Source organism: Leptidea sinapis, chromosome 10 (genome assembly GCF_905404315.1).
Source record: "Leptidea sinapis chromosome 10, ilLepSina1.1, whole genome shotgun sequence".
NCBI classification, from domain to species: domain Eukaryota; kingdom Metazoa; phylum Arthropoda; class Insecta; order Lepidoptera; family Pieridae; genus Leptidea; species Leptidea sinapis.
The window spans coordinates 4,023,500-4,043,091 of NC_066274.1; the positions used below are offsets into that span (position 1 = coordinate 4,023,500).

At 34.2% G+C, this 19,592-nt stretch overlaps 1 protein-coding gene across 2 annotated transcripts in view; it reads left to right on the top strand.

The window, feature by feature from the left end:
• The first annotated feature begins 3,929 nt into the window (after positions 1-3,929).
• LOC126966505 (cyclin-dependent kinase 14) overlaps positions 3,930-19,592 on the top strand; it is a 151,574-nt gene continuing 135,911 nt past the window's right edge. The window contains exon 1 of one of the 2 annotated variants that reach the window (XM_050810610.1): positions 3,930-4,207. In XM_050810610.1, coding sequence (XP_050666567.1) covers positions 4,099-4,207 — 109 coding nt within the window. In that variant the 5' untranslated portion in view covers positions 3,930-4,098. Of the gene's footprint in view, positions 4,208-10,654; positions 10,754-19,592 lie in introns of those variants that run through there. The other variant, XM_050810612.1, reaches the window with a different exon arrangement.

Here is a 19,592-nt window from a genome sequence, read left to right on the forward strand (position 1 = left end):
AGGAATTAAAAGCATCTATTGAAGATAAAGTGTTAAATTTAACATCATCCAAATAAGAAACAACTAAGTTACTATACATATTCCAATTCACCTGCTTATAATTAGGGTGAGTGGGCAAATGTAGATTATTACATAATGTGTTTTGCAAACTAATACTATCACTACTTACTGCCATTTTTATTATTACAGGGAGATGATAACTACTGCCCAGAGGACTGTCAATAACTGACCAGTCACATAAAAGAGCCAAAGATGGAGTTACCAAAGTCAAGTCAAGAGCATTAGGACGCCAAGATGGAGATCCTATTGTGGTAGCTTGACCATTATTCAGAATAACAAGACCATTCTCATCTATAACCTCTAAAACATCTTTACCTCGAGGCAATGTATCAACACATCCCCACAACATGTGATGAGCATTGAAATCACCTGAAAATATCATTGGCTCTGGAATGGACTTAATTAAACTGTTTAAATTGTTTTTATTAAATGGAGGATTTGAATTGGAAGGACTGTAAAAACTCACAATACTCAGTTCTTTGTTATTAATTTTAATTTTAATGCAAACATTTTGTAGAGCACTATCATAATATGTATTTATGTTAGAAAATGTGATATTATTATGAATAAAAATTGCTACACCATTGTGTTTATTACCACAATCATTCCTTATTGTGTTATAGCCTTTTATTAAAAAATACTGATGTGGTTTTAACCAAGTTTCCGAAATTATAGCAATATGGATATGATTTTCATATAAAAACCTTGTAAAAATAAGCCTATTACTAATAATACTTTGAGCGTTCCACTGCACTATATTCAATGTATCCATAATAACAATTAACTAGGTGTCTTTTTTCTAAAAGTGTTATTCAGAATTTCCTTAATACTATTTGAATTTATAGTTAACTTATCTTTATTTGTACAAATTTGTAAAACTGCTTCAACCAAGAGGTTCATAAATTTGTCAGATTTTATAAGATTGCTCAGGTGTGTGTCAATATACTTTGAGTTTAATTGAGGGAAAGCAGATTCATTGAAGAGATCTGAGTATCTAACACTACGGGACTTCACTTTGTTTTCTTCAATTTTTTGTTTTTTCAGAGGACAGGTAGATGAGATAGCTATGTGATCTCCACCACAGTTGGCACATTTTGTTAAAGTTTTTGGACACATTTTAAAATTGTGATTGTCAGAACATATGGAACAAACTTCATTGTTTCTACAAAATTTAGCAATATGGCCAAATTTCATACAGCGTAGACACTGTTTAATAGGGGGTACATATACATTAACCTCATGCCTCCAGTGATCAAGTGTTACATACTCAGGTAACAACGTTGATGCAAATGTGACTGCAACAGTTTGTGTTGGAACAAAGGAGACAACACCCTGTGGGTCCTTTACTCGCCGCATGAACCTTCTCACAGCAATAACTTTTTTACTCGATGCAATTAATTGATGAATTTTTTTGTTGGAGTAATCAGTGGGAACAGAAGTAAGAACTCCAGTGACCTCCGTTTCAGAAGCCGGAATTGAGGCAACCATCTCCAACTCGCTAAGTAACTTTTCATTTTTTAAAAATACATTCGCATTGTTAGGCAGGTCAAAGGTAACACCAACTTTAAAAGCATTAACAGACCTCAGGTGCAACACACCCGATACGCAATGCCTCCTGATTCCATTTGACAGACCCAACCTGTCCTTGTCTGATATTTTGACTTCACCCTGCTTGCGATTGAGAAATACAATAAATTCCTTCTTATTTGAATTTTCGTCGTATAACCTATAATAATTTGTCGCTCTATAAGGGGTATACTTCTCTTTATCCTTTCTTCTTACAATGAGACGTTCAGTCACCTCCGCGTCAGATACCGAGGATTCGGATAGGGGAAGTTCGTCTGCTGGTTCTGCGTCGCTCTGGCCGTTCTTCGGCCTTTTACCTGTACGCTTCCCCATGGCGATGGGGAAGCGCACTTAACAATTTATATATACAAAAATCGAATATTTATAAACCAGGATAAACAATTTACAAGTATGAAAAATATATGCACTATGAACAATAATTTAAACAATTTTTTTTTGTATAAGCGCGCCTTCCTTCGTTCACTCGTTCCCGCCGAAATTGGCCGGTATTCAAAATCAATAATTTAACAAAATACAAATCATTACAACAAAGATGAAAGATTAAAGAATATTATATCATTTACTCTTAGTTCTGACGCATTACAATCTCGGAGCAATAGATTACAATATAGAATAGATTCGTTTTTTGCTTAGAATAATGACTTTTTGACAGCTCGACGATTGGCAAGTTATAGTGATGTCCAGGACGTAATAATTGATATCGCTTTTTTTTGTAAAAAAATATAACATAATATTTATTTTCCTATCTTGAAAATAAATATTATAATCGTAAAAAATATATATACGTCGACTATCGTACACTGGCAACAGCAACAGATAATTCCTCCGGCCGCCATTTTGACGTAGTCTGAGGCTGTTATTGTAACCGCTATGCTTAAAAAAAACCTGTGCGTCTCGGGAGTTGGGACGCTCAAAATTGAACTGTTTTATATTTTATAGGTATTGTATGTAACCTTATGATGTTACTTGAATTTTACGTATATTAATCATTCATCATAATTGTTATCATTAATATAAGAAAAGGTTATATAATGATAAAACCTTTTAATGATTTTAAAATATATTTATTCTTAGTTACAATACAAGAATTGTTTCCAAAATCTAGAATTTTAATAATTTGAATTTTGTGTATGAACATTATTAGTATATTATATTTTAATCCTATAAAGTCAGTGTGAGAGAGGAGGAGCCTGCCTACCGCTGCCGTATGCGTGAGAGAAAAGGAAGTCAGACAGACTAGCGCTGTAACGCATTACGTTACCAAGCGGTTTACCCTTTCATAAGAAGTTACTACTTCAAAATTATTTTGAGAACGAAACATCGTTTCGCTACAATTTTTGAGTCTTCGTAAATTGTGTGAATCTCAATTGTTGGAGTCTGTCTAACGAAAGTTGGCACTGAAATTATTTACAAACTTTTGACATGGCATCTCTAATCCAACGTCAAGTCAATTTAACAAACAATATCGCGATTGTTTAGTATGACCATTTTGTTTTGATACATTGTTGAAGTATATAAGTATATCTAACTATATCCTCTTTTGAATAAATGAAATAATATATAAAAACCACCTTGCGCATATCCAAGAAGCTTTCTATAGGTGCCATCACATAGAGGTATAATAACAGGTAACGAAATGGCCGATAAGACTTCAAATGTGTATTCATTTTATTAGATAATAGTAGATTTTTACCCGTGGGAGGCTGCTTTGCACGGGATGCAAGCTAGATTATGGGTACCACGAGGGTGCCTTTTTCTGCCGTGAAGCAGTGCAAGCATTATTGTATTTCGGTCTGAAAGACTGGGTATTATTGAGAATAACGCTTGCCCACATTGCAACTGAAGGAACTCTGGACCACCTTATTTTTGACTCCCAAATATTTCTGATTGACAGAAATATGCTGGCTAGTGAAATCAGCGATACAAAAAACTTATATAGTTCTTACTTCCAGCATTCCATTAGTTTTTAAAAGACAAAGAAATTATAAATCACGCCGCGCGACGAAGCGGCGTGGCGAGAGGCAGGCAAGGCACCCACGGCAGCGGCGCCGTCGTTTAAAGTTAACAAGTTTCCACAGAGCGCCATACAACACTGACGACCGTGCCTGTCCACGGCGAATTAACAGAAGATTTTTACGGCAAAACACCGTGTGTGAACAAGTAGCGTAAAGGTCTTAGTTACCAGGTCATAAAATTGCAAACTATTTGGAGGTAATAAACTGTATTCGGTGTTGTTGTCCCAGAGTAGGGATAGATAGTTAGATGCATAAACTAAGTCTAAGTAGTCTGTGTTTACACTTTTAAAAAACCGGAATGTAGATTGTAGAAGATAAATAGCAATAAATAGATAGAACTATAGATAGAATGGCTGCCGCCGCGTTATAAATTAAAATATGATTGTTGCAATAATAATACGTAAGTTATAGACTATATTTAGTTAAAACTATCTAAATGAAACAATCCAATTCGTGTTTATCCATGGACATCAATATAATGAATTGTGCTAGTGATAAAATACCCGGAGTTTCATCGTCACAATCCTCGAAGAACATCAAAGAAGGTAAGTTTGAAGTTGTCAAAAGCAACTTTATAAAATAGTTGAATAATTTTGGTAGAAATTTGTAAAACTTATTAAATATGAAAGGATAACATGGCATAACTTTAAATACATTATTTTCTGAATTTTACTTCTTGTTTCCCAGAAAGCTTCATTAGTTGTTATATAGTAATAGGCAGGATAGTAATGGTATTACAATAAAAGTCAAAAATAAATCATACTTATAAAATTATTGATGAACTTTGTTATAATGTTTTGTAAGTACATCATTTCCATGTATTGTATAATTATTATAAAAATGCAAATAATTTTTCTTGTATATATTCTTGGTTCGTTAACTAATTTTATTTATATTATTAGAGTATGTATAAACATTCACGTTTTTAAATTTATATAATGTCTTAATGTTTGAATTGCTAATGTTATCGTATTAAAGCTTACCTTCTTACCTACAACTTACTATATAGCAAGTTCGAATTTAATATATTTATGAGCTTTTTGCCTAGCTGTATGACTACTGTAACAACAGGTTTGAATCTAGTTAGGGTCATTAGATATTCACATGTTTATTATGTGTGATTCCATATAAAGTAGTTGATATGTGTCAATGAAGAGTAAAGAAGAACAGAATTCAATAAGTTTAAAAAAATATGATATTGCAACTGATGATAATATGATGTGTAGAAAGTAATTATTACAAGGTTAAAATACCAAATATCTTTACTTTTAATTAAGGATATATATATATTATTAGTTTTATTAATTGTAAAATTGTCCTCTGGAATACAGTTACAGATTGAATTTTCATTTGTGGTGATTCCAAGACTGTATTTGAAATATTATCTATTCAAATTCAAATATTTTAATTCAAAATAGGATATGACATCACTTATTGAAAGTCAAAACTACCACCCATTCCAAAACAAATGCCTCAGACCTGAGAAGAATGGAACAAACTTGGTAGATTTTTTTTTTTCATCAACAAAATATGTTTACAAAGTAATATTGTACAATTAAACTTATTATTTATTAGCCTGACGGTGGTTGCTCCATTCCCGATCTGTGGTATCATTGCGATAGTAATTTATAACTTAGGAACCCTTAAAAGCTGTAAAAGCACACAAGAAGTAAAAGAGATCACAAGTCTTTGGTGTTGCAGTTGAGAATGGGTTGATGTGGAACACTTTCCAAGACATACACTTGTTTCTCCTACTAATCTAATAAAAGAGATAGAATCACCACAAAAAACAGATTTGTTGACATGGCATTACTGATAAACAACCCTATCACATCTAGGTTTACAATTTAGTAATCTGAAGTCCTGATAAAAGCCTGATATTTTCATAAAAGTCGAGACTTTTTAGTTGATCTTGTTTAAATTTCGTTTCTTGTTATGACTCATTTCATATTAGTAAATAAGTTCTTTTATATTAAAAATAAAAACTGGACAAGGTAGAGCGGCAGATAAAATCCAAAAATGTCCAGATTAATCCCGACTGATGGTAACCTTAATCACATCACACACACACTGAGACTTGCAGAGAGATATGCACTCTTCTATTGTAGACTTTGATCAGAGCAGTTTGATCTAATTCCTCCAATTAACCAAATCTGTAATAGCCAATAAATAATGGAACATGTCACGAGATTATTATGGGGAAGTGGAAACAGTATTATTTAGTTTAGGTAATTATGAACATTATTTGGAGGGTGTTCGTTGTCATAAATTTTAATTCATATTTGCCTTCTCAAATTATATACATAAACTAACCGATCCAGCAAATGTTGTATTTCCATACAAATATATAAAATATTACAAAAAAATTGATGTTGGCCAATATTCACTCTTACCCAATATGCACACAAAATTTCATACAAATCTATTCAGTCGTTTCGGAGGAGTTTGGTAACTAACACCAAGACATGAGAATTTAATATATTAGGAGTTATCTTTTGTGTAATACTGTGAGAGATTTTCATCAAAAATGTATATATATATATATATATTATGTACTTACTAGATTTTAAAGTAAAATCGTAAACAAAACTATATTTTGTATATTGATCAAATACACTTATGGTTTTTTTTTACAATAAATAAATAAGCAATATTGTCGCTTCTACTTTTGTATTCTACTCTCCACATGTGTATAATAATGGCGCAGGCAAGTGACCCGTTGTGTCTCTTCAAATGCCAAAGGTGAGTGCCGCGATAAAAGATTGAAGCGCCTTACCTCAAATTCATTTAAAGATATTGGCGGTATTGCGTTTGCGATAGAAGTAATCTGTGTTTTCAAACTAAATTGAACTGGTTTCATATTACGATTTATATTGCTATCTTTTGTTAAAGTAGATTAAATCGGGGTCTTCTGTGTTACGTTATATCGAACTGGAAACATAAGCCGTAAAGAATATAGTATTGGTCGCTGAATAGTGCGTAAGGCACCACGCCATAAATAAAATCGAAGTAGCTGTTATAATGTCGAATTTTATAAGAGGGGGCAAACAGGCAAGAAACTCATGTGCAGGGAAATGGTGAGGCAACCGCCCATTGACAACGAGGTCAAGATATCCGTTGCCGGCCTTTAAGTTGTATGTTCTAATTTTGAAGGTCTCCAAGTTGTATCGGTTTGGGAAAATTGTACTCGTAATTGATTACACACAGTATTTTAGATAATTTATACGTCTAGATAGTCTCTTGCTGTTAGACAACCGATAAAAACAGGCCAGGTTTTATACGTATTTTATAAGTATGCGTGACAAGCTACGTCTTACACTTAGTAAAATACAGGTTAGCTCTAAACTCAATTTTTTTTTCATAGCTGTTTACCAAATTTATCAATAAATAATAATATATTAAGCACTCCAGTATTAAAATACAATTTTTATCTATCATACTATATTTATATCCTATTATTAATAATATTATAAATGTGAAAGTTTGTATGTCTGATTGTATGTTTGAACTTCTTTAACGCAAAGACTACTGAATGAATTTTGATGAAACTTTGCAATAATATAGCTTACACACCAGAATAACATATAGGCTATAATTTATAAAAATATTGTGTGAATTATCTATATATTGAAATAAAATTGGAGTGTATGTTTGTAATATTGAAATAACCGTTTTTTACTAAATGTATATTATGTACCGTATATGCACTAAAATAACATTTTTTTTACAATTTTTGTCCGTCTGCCTGTCTGTCTGTCTGTTTGTTCCGTCTAATCCGGCGACTTTTATTGGCAGGTAGCTGATGTAATAAGGAGTAACTTAGGCTACGTTTATTTTAGAAAAATAAAGCAATGTCCAAGAAACGGTCTACTTCTAAAAATAATTTAAATGGCAAAACAACGTTTGCCGTGTCAGCTAGTATGTTATATTTCTAGAACAAAAATAAACACCTGCGTCTACTCGATGTTCGCGCTGGCGTATGACATTCGGTACGGCAAGAGTCCTTCAAACAGGCTTCAGCCTGAATGTAGCCTGCAAAGCTACGCCTCTGTGGACATTACGCCTAAGTGATTTCGTTAATTATAAACCAGTTCTAACCTTCGTTTGATCCATAGTAAACTTACGTTTTTGCACTGAAGCTATTTTTACATATCACTAACAGATTTAAAATGGATTCTAATTGCGGAATAAATATACCACAAATAGAATGCTATTTATAGAACCCGTCTCAAATTAACAATCCAGCGCTAACGATAATGTTAATGACAAGATCACGATTGTCCATTTTTCGTGATTATCATGATATTTAAGAAAAAATTAGATATATTAATTTATCAATAAGTGTATCGTTTGAAGAGTTTGGTTTGGAGGACTCGGCAGTAACGATCAAATTCGATTCACTTATATTTATATTATTCTTAATTATATAATGCTGAAATGATATTCTTCGAGTGTATCTCCGTCTGAATTTGGTCTGGATCCATTGCATATATTCAATCACACCTGTGAAAATATGGGACGAGACGAGCAGAACGTTCAGTTGATGGTACAATGCAATGTCGCTCAGGATTCTTGAAAAACCCAAAAAATTCTAAGCAACACTACAATTGCGCTCGTCACCTTGAGAAATAAGATGTTAAGTCTCATTTGCTAGTAATTTCACTAGCCACGGCGTCCTGCAGATCGAAACACAGTAATGTTAAACATACAACATTTCACCGGGTGACCCGTACGCTCGTTTGTCCTCCTATTCCATAAAAAAAAAAAAAATATAACACCGACTTTTTCGCGATAATCCAGTCTCGCGTTGCCTCTTCCTGGCGGAGACTGCGACGTTCCGATACCAAAATACTCGTGGCTGTCTCTGACGACATCAGGAATGTGTTATCACATGGAGAAGAACAAAAAATTACTGCACAAATATGTGCAATATATAGTTTTAGTTACTTTAATTTTACTTTTAACTTGGCACTCCTTTCATCATCATTATCATCAACCGGAAGACGTCCAATGCTGGACAAAGACCTCGCCCAAATATTTCCACGACGATCGGTCCTGCGCTGCCCTCATCCAACGTATTCCGGCACCCCTTTATGTGTCTTATGTGTGTTTATTATATATATATATATATATATGAATTCGACAACCGAAAACACATTGGTACATGGCGGGCGAGGAATGAACCGGGGGCTCTGTGGTGAGAGATAGGTTAACGTACTTAGGTGAAAAATTAATAACTTAATTTAAATCATTGAACATAAATTATTGCTTCAACATCTAGGCGCGATTCCAAATCAAATGACATCTCTTTTAATACTTTTTCGAGTCTGCGGGAAAAAGTTTAACAAAAAAATTCTTGTTGACTTGACTAGGTACAAGATGCAGAGATACCTTCCATCTCTACGTATCGCCAGAGTCGCTGTGCTAATTTACTCACCGCAAATTCAATTGGAATAATGACCAAGTCGGTTTCTAGTTCTGCATTTTTTTTTATTATTTCCATAAAGTATATTAGTACAGTTTTTGAATTAAACCTAATTGATCTGATTAATTTATAGATGGTATAGCGTAATTCAATAACATTTTAACAAATAGTTTAATTTAATTTTATGTGCCTACGCTAGCGCTGTGCTGCTAGATTACTTACATGTCGTTTCTAAATGATATTTTGGAAAATTTATTTATGGATGCAATATGTATTTTTTCTTTTGAATTTTTTTATGAAGTTCAGACATGGAGCATTTCATGGAAAACATTTTTATTAAAGTTTGAAATGTACGGACGACTCCACTTGGTACGATATTATATCTCGCGACACTTTAAATGCAACGGTGACCTACTTATGCAAAGCTTAAAAATATTATAAAACTAAACCACTACGCTGAATCAAAATTTATAGACAGGGATAGAACTGAATTGACACTATTATTATGAAAATAACAAGGAATTGTCTTGATTTGTTGGTAAACAAGCGTAGGTTAGGTGAGATGAGTAACATTATATTTGAACATTTTTCAATACTTATTTTAAATATGTATATTTTATCTGTATTTAAAAAAAAGTAACTAAAAACAAATGAACTGAAATTGATGCTACGTTAAATATATGACATGACATAGAATACGTAATTGTAAACTGTCTACATATTCCTAATATGATATTTGGTTCCAGGGAGTAATTATCCAATTTGTGGAGTTCACTCAAAGAATAATTTCATTATCAGTTATGAATTTTTTTAATGGGTCTACTCCGAAAATATACCTACCCTGACTACCTACCTACTTTTGTGTTAAGTCAGAGTTGGTTGAAAAGATCAAATATATTTTATCATAATATAATTGCTTCGTATCAATTATATTCTGTAAATGCTAAGTGTCCCGATATGCCGCGCTAATTGTGTATTAATTAATCATGCCATGAATAACTTATGCTATGATACTCCAGCAATGATTGCGTCTAACCGCCAATTGTGGCGTATGCATACCGTGTTGATGCGTGAGGTAACGTAGGTGTTATGCGAGGCAGGGTTGCCCCGGGAGCGTTTGACACAGTTCCTAGCGCCGGCGCGAGTCGCGACGGGCCGGGATCCGGAGACTGCAGAGCGCTCGGTGCAGACCAGGCAGACGACATCCAACTGTCATTTCAAGCGTACCGTACCCGGCCGCTCTACGTTCGCGCGGAAATCGAACGAAACACGGTTATCCTAACTCATTTCGTCGGCCCATTGTTCGGACAACAATGCGACGTGCGTAATCCAGCTTCCTGTATTGGATCGTGGCGATTGTATAGTTCTTGTGACGAAAGTTAAGACGCTATCGAGGCTACAGTGACTTTTATGGACCTTTGTTTACATTGTTATATATAGTGGAAACATCTGTATTAGTAAGCCGCACTGTTACATTGCTGCATATTTCGACGTTTTCGGAGCAGTTATAAAAGCCACCGTATATCGCAATAGTGTTCTGAAGTCTTCGATTAGAGTTCGAGTAAAACCTTCAAGCTGTATTCCTTCGACACCTTCGCTTACGAGTACGATGAAGATGATCGGACGTGCAGTGGACTCGAAGATAGTTTTGGTGCCGTTAAAAAAAGTAAGTATGCTTAAGACTTTAATAAAAAAAGAGCACTTATAATACATAACAGTTTAAACTCATAGATATAAAGAAAACTAAACACTTATTATCTAGAAAATAATTACTAAACTGAGTATTTAATAATGAACGAGTTAATTACAAAAAAAATCAAATAAACAGAAAATAATGAAGCGTTACAACATAATACATTCTCGGTTTTATGGAAGCATTCATTTTAAATTTGACGTGAATAAAACCCGATGAACGATGACAAAAACCGAATACAAAAAACATGAAAATGTTTTTTGTATGCCTTTAATGAATATAAAATTATTACAAATATGGCAATTTGACAATAAAGTACTTGGCAGGATTAGATCAGACATCTATTTGAACAGTAACATTAGTTTTAAAAAATAGGAGTGAGCAAATTGAGAATAGAGCCTAGCACTTTTAAATTTTAATCAAAATAAACGGATAGTTTACGTAATTATTCAACATTTAACTTTTCCAAGTACGTTGTGTTGGTCGGACATGAAGTTTCTGAATTTGTATTAGTCTATTCCTAAATTTATTGTAATTGATCATTCTACGTGTGATATAGGGGTTAAAGGTTGAAGCATATCCCAAGTGTCGTCTACTTTAGAAGTCCTTGGAATGGCAATGAAGTACAATGCGCATTTCGTAGGCAATATATTTAGTGCAGAGTATAGTTCACTATCAATTAGTACACATGTGTGAAGATGAGATTCTTAATCGAGTCAATTTTATCGGATAATTTTCACAATAAAATGTTACAGATTTAAAGGTCTTTGAAATGTACAAATTCTTAAAATAGTGTCAAATATTTTTGAAATTTTATGCGATCATCAAGAGATTTATATATTAACAAAGTATCGTCAGCGTAACGTGATATATTAACTCTTACTAAATAAATATCAATTAGCAAGTGTTCTGTGCCCTTACACTGATGTCATAGCAACATAAGACCCTTAATAGTAATTGCAGCTAATTAACAAACATTTTCTTAGTAATCTGTTGCTAAGTTTATGATAATCATGATATTATACTAATAAATACATTTGGAAGTATATAGAAGGTATCTCGCATTGATTACTTCGTCATAGATATTTAGTTTGTAACTTAGTAAAGTTGTATTTGCTTTGATCATAACATTCGCGTTTTAATAAAGGTAGTTAGTGTTTGTTATATATCTGCAATTGGAAGAAAGCATTGGTGGCAGTAATGACCAAGTGACCCACTTCCTTGCTTTTTCTCTAATAATTAATTAAATAGCCATTTAATATACTACTCGTGATTTTTTTTAACAATGTTTAAAGTTTTATAAATTTTAATTCAATTGTTACTTTCATTAAATTTTTGTAACCTATTACTATTGTAATTATTATATTAAATGTGAAACTTATGTATTTGTATTAATAATTGATGTAGATAAATCTATAAATGTGAATTAACTCTACCAATATTGTATTAGTCTCATCCTCCCACATTAGTTTTCACCTCTTTCTGTCTCTGGCTTTGGAGATCCAGTGCGATCCTACTCTGAATTAATATATCCTGTCAATCTTTTCTTCTTAATGCGACCTTGTTTCAACTCATAGAACTTGTTTTTCCTATCATCATCAGCCGGAAGGCGTCCACTGGCACCAAGGCCTCCCCCAAAGTTTTCCACGACGATCGGTCCTTCCCTGCCCTGTTCGGGGCCTACCAACACTGAGTGTACCGGTACGTGGTCGCCATTCGAGGACATTACTGCCCCAACGGTCATCTGTCCGTCGAACTATGTGCCCTGCCCACTGCCACTTAAGTTTCGCAAGAATTTTTTGTTATTTGTTTTCAATTAAGAATTTACTACCGCAATGAATATGCGCAGTAAATTGCAGTTCTTCAAGAAGTGTGCCTAATACAAGTACCGGTTTATCTCCCACTACTTGCGTGGCAGTCCCAATTACCAATTTGTTGGTCTGGTTCCGGAATGATGGTTTTGATGATACTTTTAGAGCACTTAAAATGATTGATAGCCTAATACAGTAGGACTGTAGAACAGTAAGTTAATCATCAAAGGAAAAAATTGTGTTGTGGAGTTTTCGACTTGTGGAAAGTTTCGCCGAGGGAAGTTTTTGAAGTAAATATTGGATTTGCAAAGGTATGATTGATTTTACCTGAGTCAGAGTGGTGAACTAACTAAATTATTTACATACAAATACGTTTATTACTTTTATTTAAGTTATTCTAGTCGCGGAGTGAAAATATACATACTTCAATGGCTTGTTCCTATTTCTAGAAGGTTTATACCTACCTCGCACCTGTAGGATTTTCTGTCGGAGCTTTAATGGAAGAAAACGAAACATTGTTATTGCTGTGGAGGTTTTCGACTTGACGAGGTTCGACATAAAATTGTTCTACTGTGATAATTGTTTTTATGTCCGTGGAAATATTCGAGATCGTTAATGTTAAGATTGTATCTTGACACTTAATTCTTGCTTTCGATCTGAAACAATGCGGAAATGTAGGTACTCTAGGTGCTTGCAGTCAAGTCAACAGTTCAAGTATAACTTTGAAGTAATTTGCCAATTGATACGTTAATTTGTTTGTCTAATAATAATGTAACTTATGTGCAAATTATAAGTTGGCTAGTAAATTACTTTAATCATAAAGTTTTTGTTACAGGCCTCTATTAGCAATTCAAATATTATTACTTCTAATATATCAGAACTAATCTTTTATATATTTATATTCAATGTCCTGCCATATTTATATTATATTCGCACTTCGATATAACTTACTTCTTGCCCATCCGATCGCAATGACACTGAGCCAACTTATAGTTGGCGCTTGCGGAAATCTTATAGGCACAGTCAAAAATCTAATACGTCATTCAATTTCAAATTTGCGCGCAGGTAGAAGGACATGGGTATCAAAGTAAAAATGAAGCACGGAGGTAATATATATATACACACCCTTTTTTTTAAAATACGAAAAAATAGTGGTTTATTAGTTACTATTTATGAGAAAAACAAACTATGTCATAAAATGAGGCCACGAAGTCACTGAAAAATTTCGTGCAACTAACAATTAAGTATATTTTATATAAATCGTTACCATAGGGGACCATAGCGTCCCGCGTTACTGGTAAGGATTCCTATATATTGCATGACTAAAATTTTAAATATGATTTTTGAGAAGTTTAAAATGTAATAATACTGTGAATTTCGAGTACAAAAAACGTACTGTCAATTGTAGAAGAGATCGTCTCTTCACTATGTTAAAACATATTCCGACATCTTTTTTGCAATAAAAACAAGTGATAAATGCAATCATAGCAGCTATTTCGCACCTCCACTTGCCATAGTCTCGATGCACATTCTCGGATTCTTTCACTCGAAACCCTATTATACAATATCTCTTATTATTGCCCCGTTAACCTGGCACTTTTTTGTGCATCCTTGATGTTCGTAGAATGTTCGTCGTTGACCTTTCCCAACTCTATCATTCTCATTCTCTCTACAAAGTGCAGTTTACGAGTACTTCTTTCTTCTATTACCACCCACATCTCAACGATATTAAGTACATATTGAAGTTTTTTAACATTTTAGAGTTTATGTTGTAAAAAGATAAAATAACCTTAGAAACGCATTGAACGCATTGTCATGGTATTTTACATAGATGATCTTCTAATTTTCGGTCGAAAAATATAGTGCTTGAACGTCTTAGATATGGCTGTCAAGAAAACTTTCTCTACAAGGTCTTATCATCAGTTGAGGCAATGGTCGCGATATCATTCAACTGGTGACTTGCGTGCATTTCATAAACAGATCTGTGCTTGAGATTGACTTACACTTGACTAGGCTTGCACCGTTATAAACCTGTCATACAATACTCAATATCCGGACGACCGATCTCGTGATCGTGCTCGATTTTTAAGAATGTACAAAACTTGAACAAAAATAAATCTAATATGACATCTGAATTCGAACCGGGGTCTTCTGCTATCCGGACCACCCAATGTCCCATCTGAGCTATTATAGTCTTGTAATGGCGAAATTTACCTTTGTATTCTAATGTTGTTGTAGCTGTTTCTCATTAAAACACGGATAAAACTACATTTTTTAAAATTGAAACCTAGCTTTATTGATTTTTCGCCCCCGAAATTCCCTGTATACTAAATTTTATGAAAATCGTTGGAGCCGTTTCCGAGATTTAGATTATATATATATAAGAATTGGTCTTTGAAACATATAAGATTCTCATGATTGGTATTCAGTTATATTACTCTCTTTAAATTACTAGTTCTCGAAGACGTAATTAAATGATTACATCTTGATTCGTGACAACGTACTGTTGTTACTTTCGATTTGTAACAATGGATTATGGAAGACGGAAGTCGTAGTAGAGTCTGCATTAAGTGCATCTCACGAGTTACGTATTGATGAATAGAGAGAGATATATTAACATTGCAACGGATTTGCATAATCTCTAGATTGTTTCAAAATGTTTTGTGACTTAATATTGACAAAAAATTAATTTGAATGATAATGAATTTGGAAACTAATTATTTATTATCTAAATGTGGGATTGTTAGTCAACCATTGGTAATTTCTTCTCATTCATAAAATACTAGCTTGTTATTTTGTTAGTTGCCAAACAAAAACGTTTGATCGATGTATTTATGAAAGATTCGTGACGGCGCCATATCTGTTGCGCATTGTTTGCTAATTGCTAACTAAAGAAAGACCAGCTAAGGTTTTTTAGAGCATAGGAGGACTCACGAGCATGCTGTTCACCTGTTGTTGAAAATCTTACTTTATTCAAAGAGGTGTAAAGACTTGGGAGATCATGCAGTGGTATACCTATAACTCGGTTAAGTCGATTTTGTTCTACGTTCGGTTAAGTTAGTGCTTTTCTCTAACAGGATCTTAGAAAATGTATATATATGTATTGCGATCATTTGTTGCGAAATTCAAAAGAATTGTTAATAATTTATAACAATATTTCATGAAGTAGATTTATTTGTGCTTCAATCTTCTCAGGTCTGAGCCAATTCTTCGAACATCCGAAAGTATCTGATTTTTTTGATTTTTGATTGAACATTGAATTAATTTGAATTTCACCGGAAACTTTTTTATTTGTTAAGTATTTTTTATGCAAAAGCAGGACAGACGAGCGTACGGGTCATCGGATGTTTAGTGATCACCGCCGCCCACATTCTCCTGCAACACCAGAAGAATCAACAGGAGCGTTATTTGATGGTACCCTGTCGTATCATTCTGGGAACACCGCACAAAGACGCTCATTCCACATTCTCATTCCAAATATTGATGGGTTTCAACTTCCAACTTGCCTATATTAACTCGTTTTTGACCTAATCCAGAACTAGCCATGGTCACCACCTCGCGACGGCAGCTAATTTTGTCTCAAGTCATTCGATCTAAATATTGTAATTGGTATACAAAACGATCGTGAACCTGGGTTTATCAAGTCCTCAATACACATTTGTTATCAGTTGTCGTTGTATAACATATACAATGGTCACAGTGATTCACATACAAACCCGTCGTGCTCCTTCAAGTCGCTTCATGAAAGTATAATGGTGTTGTATGAATTGTCGACAATCGATATATTGATTTTTGTCGTGATATTTACGCTATCGTATAATATGTTGTAGGACAATCAGACAAATTGCAGTATTGCGAAAATTCTTAGACCATTGCAAAGAACCAGCTAGTTGGAAGTCTAATACAGATTTTCTTCAAAGTCCGAGATATGTTAAGAATTATTGCAAAACTTTCAGTTTTGTTAGGAAAAATGAATTCTGATTGGCTTGATTAAAAGAGTTGATTAATTGTATCTTTATTTCGATTGGTTAGTAGCCCAACCAAGTCTTAGGTCATCCAATAAACCCACATATGATGATTATTCGCGATTTTTAAGATAAGCCGGATTTAAATACGTCCTAGGATTTTTACAATCTTCCTATTTCTCTTATTAACCTGCGACACACACATATATTATATTATTCTTATCATGGTGTGAGTAGCTTGAATGTAGGTGTACTTGATGATGTTATCTTGCAAATTACTATTGTTTAACTCTAATCGTAGGAATATCCTTCTTCTAGGCAAGATAGTACTAGATACTCTGACACAGAGTAGTGGTTGCTGTCTAAATGTACCATGATGCAATGATAATTCTTGTCTTGGACTTTTAATATTATAGGGGACTTCACCGCTCTTCTTGCAACGTCTCTGTATCTTTGTGCGTTTTATGTACTACGAACTTTTTTTTGGGATTGGAAGACAATGAGAGTTATCTTATCAAGTAGCTGGAGTTTTATGTCTTCTTACTTACGTAACTAATCATCGCAACTCATGCTCTCTTCCAATTCCAGATGAATCACAAGAGCGTTATAACCAGAGAGAGGCTCCTTTGTACAGTATGCCGGTTAGATAATTTGTACCACAACAGCGACTATTTCTGCCGTGAAGCAGTAATGTGTAAGCATTATTGTGTTTCGGTCTGAAGGGCGCCAGAGCTACTGAAATTACTGGGCAAATAAGACTTAACATCTTGTCTCAAGGTGACAAGCGCATTTGTAGTTCCGCTCAGAATATTTGGGGTTTTCAAGAATCCTGAGTGCCACTGCATTGTAATAGGCAAGGCTTATCAGTTACCATCAACTGAAAGTCCTGCTCGTCTCGTCCCTTATTTTCATAATGATTTTCATTTTCAAAAAAACTTACACGGCTTTACAGTTTCATGCGTTTTTATTTAATTGTGTGAGCTATGAGGAGTTTTGTCATCGTGCATACTGTGGTAAAACTTTTACGGTCTTTCACAGTTTATGCCTTAGTCGTATCTAGGGTTGCCAACTTTTTGTCGATCAATAAAAGTAGTTCTAAAATTGTTACCCAAAAAAATAGCAAATAACGAAAAGATGAAAATAGGTACCTACTACCTACTTACCTTACTTTTTATGAATATTTTTTGCTACTTTAAGTCTTTGCCTATTTATTTTGAGCGCATAGCTCTGCGTCTCGCCAATTGTTGTTAGGTACAGAAAATATATTGAGAGAAGAAATTATATTATTATTTTTAAAATATTTGTGAAATCTACAGTACTGAGAACTTGCTGCCATTCTTCAACTGTAGTAGTGTCTAGTAGTCCCACTGCTATTATTAATACTGTTATTCATATTAGAAATAGAAAAGATACAACTCTTCAATAATGGCGTTTGTGGAAGAGACAGAAATATAGTATTTTCACATACTATATACTTTTTCATTCATATAGTAGTTGGGACTCTAATACAGTAGGATACTTTATTATAAAATAGGGTTGGCAACTCTAGTCGTATCTTTTGTAACTTTTGCCATTCTAATAATATCCCGGGGAAGGCGTTAGTTAGGTCCTTGTTTTAGCGTGGAGGCACGTTCATCTTTATTTAATATGGCCATGTCATGTTGATTTGGAACTCAACTTGCGGTGGTTATAGCAACTCAGAATCAGCTAATCTACACGTTCTTCCATTCCAACCCTAAAAACAAGTAATTTTACGTTCGCTGCGTCCGTATTATGTGTATCAAACAAAAACAATGACTCAATTACTGCGTATTGCGCGATCGTTGTACTTCCTCGATGTTTTAAATTTAGCCGATCACGTGACCGCGCTGTGTAACCGAGTCGAACCTCAACGGCGATAAGTTGTGGTCGGTAAGTAATAAGTAATAACGGTCGAGCGTGCCTCGTCGCCGCGAGTGATTGTTTCGCGGTATTCGAATGTTTTGTGATTAGCGTAATGAGTTGATTTACTTGAAACTGGTCGGCAGTTTTAATAGACTATATGCTATGAAGTGTTTTCTTAGTATACAATAAAGTAGCTGAATCCAATAAGGACTAGGTAACATAAAATACATTATTTATAAAGCAAACTATGACATACTCAATACATCTCATAACGGTTTAGAAATGGTAATTATCACACCGAAATCTTTTTATCTTAATAATTACAAAAAGCGTGAAAGCTTGGGCTTTGCTTAGGCTTGTAAAAGGGGTGAGACTGATTGAAAGAATTCCGAATGAAGTAATACGAGCGCGCAGTGGTTTGAAAGAAGATTTGACAAGGATTGAGAAAGGAATGCTGAAATTGTTTGGATACGTGAAGGGAATGAGTGAAGAAAGAATGACTAATGATATACGGTAAGTGTGTGTGGGGAATGTGGGGAAGTCGGTCGCGGAAGACCACGTACTACATGCCGAGACAAATTTCGTAAAGACGCTAAGTTTTCTACGTCTGCTGAATTTGCACCAATGGATATAAATAATGAATTTACTTAGAATGAAGATCATCTTGTTTTAATTTCACCCTGAATGTGACTTATTGCTAGCTACACACGTTTCACGTTAAAACAACGGACTAATGTCGACCCAGCACAGCCACACCCGATTATTTCGCTACGTCCGGGATATTTGTAAACTTTGTCGCAGTGATTTGCCGGTGTAAGTGAAAAGCATTCGCTATGAAGAAAGGGCATGTTATGTCGTCAGTTTGTGGTTCATAAGGCGTACTTCACAAAGCAATAGACTATAGAAAGATTTTTCGAATACGTATTTGTTGATAATTGATGTAAGAAAGATATTAATCAGCTTATAAACTGCTCGTATTCTGAAGTAGCGCTGGCTGTTGTTCGGGCTATTTGCCTATTGTATAATATGGAGGTAAGTAAGATACCAGTGTCGTTTTATCGATAAAAGTCTATCAACAAAGGCTTGAAATATGTTCTCTGCAAAAGGAAATGGGAGATTACCACCTACCATCTAGCGGCTTATACCCTAGTT